The sequence below is a fragment of the Hemitrygon akajei genome, unplaced genomic scaffold (genome assembly GCF_048418815.1).
Source record: "Hemitrygon akajei unplaced genomic scaffold, sHemAka1.3 Scf000050, whole genome shotgun sequence".
Lineage (NCBI taxonomy): Eukaryota > Metazoa > Chordata > Chondrichthyes > Myliobatiformes > Dasyatidae > Hemitrygon > Hemitrygon akajei.
The window spans coordinates 1,072,885-1,082,812 of NW_027331936.1; the positions used below are offsets into that span (position 1 = coordinate 1,072,885).

The following is a 9,928-nucleotide window of genomic DNA, read 5'->3' on the forward strand; positions in this document are numbered from 1 at the left end:
GGAGCAGATCAGATGGATTGAATCATCTGATTCTGTTGCTTATGTCTTACCATGACTGAATGATGGCTCCTTCTTATCCCATAACTCGTTTTGTGACGTGTGTGGGACAATTAACGATTGTTCATTGAGATCATTACTGTATGTTTGCCTTCAATATTTAAATTTCAGTGAATTTTGTTCTTAATAACATTAAGCAGAAATGTTTGGTTCTCTTTTTTGTTGTTAATTTGCGTCATTATCTTTCAATTTAAAGTTAGACCTGCAGTGAGAGATTTATTGGAAGAAAAACCCCCAACTGGAAGCAAACCACGACTGAAGACGAGGGAACAGCAACAAGTGAACCAACCCGTGGATTGTGAGCATCAACTGGAGAGAACTCAACTGGCTTGGAGATTCCAGTGATTCAGTCAGGAGAAAGTTTGGTGAGTCTCATTTACTGTTCTTTAGACATTACATACCTGTACAAAGGAAGGTAGGAAATAGCTGGGGTGAGACTGAACATGCCCAGAAGAACCAGTTATGCCTCTGTCAGACCCAGTTGCAATCACTCCAGGTCTGGTAATGTGCATCCAGCAGCCCAGCCCTTTGAAACCCACTCCCATTATGTGGAAGTCGAATCCGGATAAAGTCACTGAGAGACTGTATAAGTACAAACTCTTTATTCCAAGCATCGGGCTTACTCAGTTAGTCGCTCAAAAAGGAACAGTTGATGACTGTTCCCCGCCCAATCCACTAACTGACTAACAATTCCCCTTACACCACAGATATATCCGTCCAGATACTCCCCACACAAGACAGGCTGGAGCCAAAGTTATTTACTACATGACAAGCTGGAGCCCCTAAAGACAGATTGCAAAACAGTCATAATGGCTTACACACACAGAACAGACCGAAGCTATCCTATCTCTAGATGTGAATGCGCAAGGAGATAAGCATCTTGAAACCCTAGCTAGCTACCCGCAAGAAGAAATATGGCTCAGCATGGCTTAGAACATCTGTTGATTATCAGCAGTTTCTTTCAGAAAAACAGGCTGCTATTTTTTAACAAAGTGTTAACCCTTTTACACATTTTATCATTCCCTCCTTTTGATCATTACATAATCAACAAAGCAGTAATTTTTTGCAGGGAAAGCAAACAAGTACTACATTGACTTAACAGTGGGGAAAAAACAGCGTACAACAGTATTTATAACAATGATATGGACAATTATTAGGCCATAATGCAATATCCTGCTCCATGTATTACTCGAACTGACCTACAAAGACCACCATTTTAACCCTTCAGTGAACCGGTGTAAATCCTGCCTTACTTTCTAGATGCTGTCGATCTCCTAGGCAGTGTGCTTGGAGAGGGATGTAATGTTAGTAGATTCATCAGGGATATAGGTGCAGCATTCTGTGTCAATAATACCACAGGTTTCCCCCTTTCTCAGCTAGGATAAAATCTAAAGCCATACAATTCTGCATGACTGTTTGCCAGATTGCAATCATTTCAGTAGATATTTCTGTTACTTGGGCCTGTGTTTCTGTCAGGGCCCCTGCAGTATTGGGCCCAGCTCCTCAAGTGCTGTAGGTAACTTGGTTATCTCTCGTGAATTCCTGGCTACTCCATAGGAGAGAAAAGCGATTATCCAAAAGCACTCAATCTGTTATTCCTCTCCGCTGCTGGGCACCTTGCAAGTAAGACCAGGATGCATGTTTCCCAGTGTAGGAAGTTCCATTTGATGGGAACTTGAGATACCATCCCTCAAAACACTGACAGTCACAGTCATCTCTGACTGGACCACAGTTACTCACCTCACTTCCCCGAGTGTCATTTGAGAAAGCCCAGGCTGAGAGTTCCTCACGCTGGTTGAGCGGGATTACTGACATTGGAATCATAGTTTTATCATGCTGTGCAATTGCAGCACAAACCCAGCAGACCCACCTGTTTGGCATAGGTGTGACAGAGAGACAGAAAGATGTTAACATGGGGGCCCACGGATGTTGTTTGAGCAATAAGACAAAACACAAAGACCACTATCAACGAATACATTTTCCTTAAGTCCAAGAGAGCCCTTCTACTCAGTTCCTTCTGTAACACATTTTCAGTCTGTTCATTGTATCCATCGAGATTGCCCCTTCGGTTTCACAGCTGTGAGAGTGGTCAGTAACACCTGATATGTTCCTCTCCACTGAGGTCAGAGTTTCCCTCAATCTCAGTTTCTGGATTAGGACAAAATTCCCATGTTTTGTGGTGGGATAGTCACTCCTCTCTGCGGGGTAGTTCTCTTCCTTGTAAGCCTGTCGTACCTGTGAATGTAATGCTTGGAAAATTTTGGTTAGTTGGCATACATATTTCCCAATCTCTTCCCTTCGGGTATGCATATCCAATTTTGCTGGTAGACTTTCTGGGAGCAATGGTACACAAGGTCTTAGTCCCCAGGGTGTCTTCATGGGCCGTCCAGAAATGATTTCAGCTGGTGACAACCCTGTTTTCCCCTGTGGGGTAACCCTCATGTGGAATCGGGCCAATGGTCGGACCTTCAACCAAGTGAGTCCAGTCTCCGCTGTTAGTCTGGCCAGTTTACTCTTCAGAATGCCATTGACTCTTTCCACTCTGCCAGCGGCCCGTGGGTGGTGTACACAATGGAATTGTTGCTTGATAGCTAGTTTGTTACGTACCCCTTTGTTTACTTTCACCACAAAGTGTGGGCCATTGTGAGAGCTCAGCTTCTTTGGCAAGCCGTACATGGGAAATATTTCCCATAATAATAACTTCACAACAGACATAGCAGTATTATTTGTTAGTTGCAATAGCTTTCAATCCATCTACTAAACACATCGATAATAACTAAGCAGTATCTATAGCAATGTACTCTAGGCAATTCAATAAAATCAACTTGTAGACACAAAAAGGGTCCACCTGGCAAGGAGTCTTACCCGATGTGCAGGGTACAGGTTACCAACTACTCCCTCCTTTCCCAGGTGTGTTAAATCATGTATATGATTGACCAATATTGGTAAAAACTGTGTAGGAACACAAACCTGTCCCGCTGGGTAATCCAAAAAGCTAGGTTGGGGTTCTTTCTGGCACCCCATCTGGGACCACAATTTGCGCTCCTCCTCAGGAGACGTCCCCCTGAAAAGTACGTACCTCCCACATGTCCGGCAAACCCGTTCTGCATAAGTCACAGAGGGTTGCTTGACGGGAACCCGAGGGGACTACAACTACTGAGGATTGTGACGCACTTTTCGCTGTCTCATCCACTAAAGCATTGCATTTAGTGACTCAGTCGACATGTGGGTGTGGGCTGCTCATTTAATAATAGCCAAAACTCGAGGAGGCTGTAGAGCGCTGTGTAGGTTGTTTACAAAGGTGGCATTACTAATGGGGTGGCCAGAAGAAGTCAGGAATCCCCATGTTCCCAGAGAGCCCCGTAGTCATGTACAATTCCAAATGCATAACGGGAGTCTGTGTAAATGTTCCCACTTTAGTCTGTTGCTGGGATACAGGCACGAGTCAGAGCAAACAGCTCAGCCTTCTGGGCGGAGACAGCTGCTTTCAAAAGAGGCCTGTTCAATTACTTCACTGTCCGTCACTATCGCATAGTCAGAATGTCGTTTTCCTGATGGATCCACAAAAGAGCTTCCATCCTCAAGAAACGTTACCTCGGGCTAGAGTGGGTATTGCGGAATGGATGGGAGAGTCTGTCCTCCTTTCATGGTGATCTGGATGGGGGGTAGTTGGTGCAGTCAACTTCATTGCCTGAAATTGAGCAGAGATTATGTGCAATGTCTTGGGTTCAGTCAATATTAAAAGAGCGTCTTACCAGATGTCCTGTCTTCACCCCACAGTCCTTCCAGTATCGGAGTTGGCCCGCGGCCAAGTCTTGCCAGTCTCCCTCGGTGGCTGGAGGCTTGTTTCCTCAGGGTGTAGGCAATGAACTCTAGGCTCTTTGACTTGAACCCAGGGCAAACCCCTAACGATGGTATGGGGCCGCCACCAGTCCTGTCTGTCACCAAAGGAAATCCGGAACTTCTGCCCTCTTTTCCTTAATCCTGTCCAATCACCATGACTGGGAACCTCTCTCGCTCGAGGGGTGCATAATATTGCTTTCCTCAATGAGCACCCCGTAGGGTCATAGCACAGAGTCACATGAGGGGTCGGCCGCTGGCGGAAGCAGTTCAAAAGTGGTGGAGTCCAGATTAAGTGCCCACCACTGGGGATTCGGAAACTGGGGAAGCTGTCGGTTGTTCACTAGTCCCAGGGTGACACCCTTATCTGTGTCTCCACTCCTCCTGTCCTCCACAATCAGCTCCTTTGTTTTTGTGATAATGAGGGAGAGGTTGTTTTCTTGATACCAGTCAGATATTGTTCAGACCTCAGACAGGGTCAGCAATCAAATGGTTGAGCATGGTGCGATGAATGTGCTGAGCTGTGTATATCACAATGCAAGAAGCATCGTAGGAAATCCAGATGAGCTCAGGACAGGGAATTATGATATTGTAGACATTATTGGGACGTGGTTGCACCCAATAGTCTGAGGGAGTTAGAGGAACAAATTTGTAGATAGATTGCAGACCATGCCAAGGAACAAAAGTTATTCAGTAAGTAATTTTAACTTTCCATATATTGACTGGGACTCCCATACTGTAAAAGGACTAGATGGGGTAGAGTTTGTCAAATGTGCCCTTAATTGGTACGTAAAATTCCCAATGTAGAAGTGTGCAATAAGCTGTTAGGCAATGATCAGGGCTGGTGACAGAAATTAGTGATCATAATGCCATGAAATTCAAAATAAAGATGAAAAAGAGAGGTCTGGACCATGGGTTGAGATTCTATATTGGAGAGAGGTCAATTTTGATGGTATCAGAAAGGATCTGACAAGTGTGGATTGGAACAGGCTGTTTTCTGACAACGGAGTACTTTGTAAGTGGGAGGCCTTCAGAAGTGAGATTTTGAGGGTATAGTGTTTGTATGTGCCTAACAATGTAAAAGTTGAAACGTAACTGGTGCCGGGAACCTTGGCTTTCTGGAGATATTGAATCCCCGGATATTTTCTTCCTTTAAAAGCCTCAGACTTTTGGGTGCTACCAAGACTCATTAATCATCATCCATGCCCTGAGCTCATCTGAACATTTTCTTTCATCGTCTTCTGTTGGTTTCTAGCTTCCCAATAGCTTTTGCTGTTTTGTTTGCCCTCTCTTTGGCTTTTATGTTGGCTTAAGCTTCTCAATTCAACCATGGTTGTGTCCTCCTGCCTTTCCAATGCTTTCACTTCTTTGGGATGTGTCAATCACTCAGCTCCCGAATTGCTCCCAGAAACTCCAGCCATTGCTGCTCCGTTGTCACTCCAACTTTTCCCTTCCAAACAAGTTTGTCCAGCTTCTCTGTCATAGAATCATGGAGATGTTCAATATGGAAACAGGCCGTTTGGCCCATCTAGTCAATGCCAAAAAAAAAACATTTAAGCTGTCTATTGCAACTACCTGCACCGAGACCATCGCCCACCATACACCTCCCATCCAGGCTTCCATCAAAACCTCTTTGAAATGGTGAAACAGAGCTCATATTCACCACTTGTGCTGACATGTCATTCCACACTCTCACGACCATTTCAGTAAAGAGCTTTTCCAAATGTTCCCATTAAATTTTCACCTTCCCCACTTACCCATGACCTCTGGTTGTCATCCCACCCAACCTCAGTGGAAAAAGCTGCTTGCATTTACCCTATCTATACCCTCATAATCTTGTATACTTCTAACAATTTCCCAAAGCTATGTATAATTTCCTTGTTTATGTTTAGAGCCTTTTTTAGGTGTATAGGATGATGAGGGGCATTGATCATGTGGATATCCAGAGGTTTATTCCCAGGGCTGAAATGGCTAACACGAGGGGGCATAGTTTTATGGTGCTTGGAAATAGATACCGAGGGGATGTCAGGAGTAAGAATTTTACCCAGAGAGTGGTGGGTGCATGGAATGCACTGCAGGCTATTTGTGTGAGAGTATTTCAGTTACTGTGGGGCCAGGAGCCCGTGCTGCTCAGTGGGAAGAGGGACCAATACCAATGGCGAGAGTCAAACTGAGCCAGGTCACAGATTGGAGATGGCAGAGATGCCCCATTCTTATAGAGACAGGAAGAGCATCAGAGAGTTTGATGGTCATTCCAGATACCAGCACTGTGCCCAGTTAGATGATTTCTCTCTCCAACTTGGGTTGAACTTCACTGTAACAGTGTGTTGCCAGATCACACCTTGACAACTCAAGTGATCTCATATGAAAAGTTGCCCTACACACATTGATGGATTTTGTAAATCTTCTTACAGGCTAAAAACAAGGAATTTATCTACGGGAATCTCGAGCACAACACGCCAATTTTGCTGTCTCTGTCCAGATATTTAATAAGTGGAGCAAGGGATTCACTCGATCATCCTTCCTGCTCAGACGGTGAGGAGGGATTCATTTGGTCATCTGACCGACTGGCACAGTGGTCATTTTACACAGGGGAGAGGCCGTTCATCTGCTCAGACTGTGGGAATGGATTCAGTGGGTCTTCTCAACTGAATGTACATCAGCAAGTTCACACTGGACAAGGCCATTCACCTGTTCTGTGGGTGAGAAGAGATTCAGTCATCTTCCCACCTGTGGACACACCAGTCAGTTCACACTGGGCAGAGACTGGTCATCTGCTGAAGTTGTGGGGCAGGATTCACTCGGTCTTCTGACCTGATGGCTCACCAGCAAGTTCACACTGGGGAGAGGCCGTTCACCTGTTCGGAATGTGGGAAGGGATTCACCTACTCATCCCAACTGAAGATACATCAGCGAGTTCACACTGGGGAGAGGCCATTCACCTGCTCAGACTGTGGGAAGGGATTCACACAATTAGCTGGCCTACAAGCACACCAGTCTGTTCACTCTAGGGAGAGGCCGTTCCCCTGCTCAGACTGTGGGAAGGGATTCACTTCGTCATCTCAACTGAAGGTACATCAGCGAGTTCACACTGGGGAGAGGCCGTTCAACTGCTCAGACTGTGGGAAGGGATTCACACAGTTAGCTAACCTACAAGCACACCAGTCAGTTCACACTGGGGAGAGGCCGTTCACTTGCTCAGACTGTGGGAAGGGATTCACTTCATCATCTAAACTGAAGGTACATCAGCGAGTTCACACTGGGGAGAGGCCATTCACCTGCTCAGACTGTGGGAAAGGATTCACACAGTTACCTAACCTACAAGCACACCAGTCAGTTCACACTGGAGAGTGGCCATTCACCTGCTTAGAATGTGGGAAGGGGTTCATTCGGTCATCTCAACTGAAGGTACACCAGTCAGTTCACTCTGGAGAGAGGCCATTCACCTGCTCAAACTGTGGGAAGGGATTCACTTTGTCATCTCAACTGAAGGTACATCAGCGAGTTCACACTGGAGAGAAGCCATTCACCTGCTCAGACTGTGGGAAGGGATTCACACAGTTATCTGGCCTGCAAGCACACCAGTCAGTTCACACTGGGGAGAGGCCGTTCAACTGCTCAGACTGTGGTAAGGGATTCACACAGTTATCTAGCCTGCAAGCACACCAGTCAGTTCACACTGGCGAGAGGCCATTCACCTGCTCAGACTGTGGGAAGGGATTCACTCTGTCATCTTCCCTACTGACACACCAGTCAGTTCACACTGGAGAGTGGCCATTCACTTGCTCAGATTGTGGGAAGGGATTCACTCGGTCATCTCAACTGAAGGTACATCAGCGAGTTCACACTGGGGAGAGGCCATTCACCTGCTCAGACTGTGGGAAGGGATTCACTTCGTCATCTCAACTGAAGGTCCATCATCGAGTTCACACTGGGGAGAGGCCGTTCACCTGCTCAGACTGTGGGAAGGGATTCACACAGTTAGCTACTCTACAAGCACACCATTTAGTTCACACTGGGGAGAGGCCGTTCAACTGCTCAGACTGTGGGAAGGGATTCACTCGGTCATCTCAACTGAAGGTTCATCAGCGAGTTCACACTGGGGAGAGGCCGTTCACCTGCTCAGACTGTGGGAAGGGATTCACACAGTTAGCTGGCCTACAAGCACACCAGTCAGTTCACACTGGGGAACGACCGTTCACCTGCTTAGACTGTGGGAAGGGATTCACTCAATCATCTCAATTGAAGGTACATGAGCGAATTCACACAGGGGAGAGGCCATTCACCTGCTCAGACTGTGGGAAGGGATTCACTCGGTCATCTCGCCTACTGACACACCAGTCAGTTCACACTGGGGAGAGGCCGTTCTCCTCCTGTTAATGTGGGAATGTATTCACTCAGTCATCTAAACTTATGTAACTCTCACTCCGGCTAGCAGCTTAATATAGGGGGTGATAGCCCCCTGGCTCGGCCAAATGTGGGTGGATGCTGTGCCGTGTCCCCTGTTACAAATCAATACCCCAAAATAACAAACAGTACACAATATGTGATTCATAATTCTTACTTTGACTATAGGGTTAGTGAAGTAAAAAAAAACAGGGCCCTCTCTCCCCATTCGTGGCTTCTCATCTCTCCCCAGAAAAAGCCCATGAAAATCTCACATCCAGACTCACAAGAAAGAACATTTCTGTCATTGGATAGCCCAGCACTCCAAAACCCTGTTATCTCTAGTTGTAACCTCGACATTGCTGCTACAGAGAAACCACTACCTCAGCAGTGAAACATTACAGAGAGGCCATTACATTAGCAGTGAAACCTTACAGTGTGTTACACTTATGACACACTACCGGGTTCACACTGGGGAGAAAGTTTCAATAAGCTGCATGCTGGATATTTGTCCATCACCGTTGCTGAATGCAATTTCGAGAATGATTGTCGGTGCTGAACTCTGCAATTATTGCTGCTGCTCACCAGGCATGGGAGGAGTTTCTTCTGCTGCATATTCACCTTTAATGGGACTAGATCTGTGACAAATGAATCAGCTCTATTTTAATCACTGTCTCCGGTACTTAGTGAATTTATAACACACCTAGTATACAGTAGAGAGTCAACTCAGGCCGGCTGAACCCTGCCAGTGATTCTGTTACACAACAGATCTTTCAAATCCTCCCCTGTTGTTCACCTCTCACTCTCCCTGGGATGAGGTCCAAATAGTCACCACTGTGTGGGCGAAGAGGTTTCCCTTGAATTTTCTGCAGACTGAAGAAGTGGAGCTGACTGCACATTGTCTGAGATGTTCTTCGCCCCTCAAATCTCTGGGCTGAGGAAGAATGACATTGGTAGTTAACCTCCTCAATCATGACTCATGTCCACATTATGGGTCACTTTCCCCACTTCTAAAGTGTTGTTAGCGAACATCACTGTCCTCTAAAGACTGAAAGCAGAGTGGGAAACCATCAATTGGATTTTCAACGAAGCTGGTTCAGAAACCAGAGGCGAGTCTGCACAGAGCAGAGTTTGGGGCTCTAAACGATGGTCGAGGTAAGAACGTATGATGAGGAGAAGGGATTCAGCAGCGGGGCATGGCAACAAATGACATTTGGAAGCAGATTAACAGAGAAAGTAATTAGGTTATCTGACTGATGACACAAACACTACCTGTGGTGAGGTGCTCCACTGGTTGAGGAACACGTGTGTTGGGAATGGTTTTATCTATTGGGGGAGATGCTCCTGCTTGTTTATCCTGTAATATAACCAGATGGATTGACCTATCTGAAATAATGTATTGATGATCACATAATTTGTAAGATTTTGACTCTAAAACTGGATCAGGCTTGAATTTATGGTGCCTTCATGAGGTGATGGAGGGCATTCGTGAGTTTGTGTTTTAAAGCAAGATTTTGGTGAATAATATTTGCCACTTGATTGTACCTTTGTAAGTAATCAGATTGAGTTAAACTGCTGCAGGATCCTGGAAAGTGTTGGATTTTGTCTGGTTTCACTTGGCCTTTTCTGCACTTACTGCCTTGTT

General features: G+C 45.9%; 1 protein-coding gene across 1 annotated transcript; it reads left to right on the forward strand.

The window, feature by feature from the left end:
- The first annotated feature begins 280 nt into the window (after positions 1 to 280).
- Positions 281 to 9,472, forward strand: LOC140721144 (uncharacterized). Its single transcript, XM_073036023.1, has 2 exons — positions 281 to 422; positions 6,312 to 9,472. Exon 2 carries the CDS (start codon positions 6,715 to 6,717, stop codon positions 8,275 to 8,277), a length of 1,563 nt encoding a protein of 520 aa, XP_072892124.1. The 5' UTR covers positions 281 to 422; positions 6,312 to 6,714; the 3' UTR covers positions 8,278 to 9,472.
- Positions 9,473 to 9,928: the final 456 nt, after the last annotated feature.

What these genes read in the sequence shown, in the direction of transcription:
- LOC140721144 (XM_073036023.1), top strand. Translation starts at nt 6,715, where the DNA reads ATGGCTCACCAGCAAGTTCACACTGGGGAGAGGCCGTTCACCTGTTCG.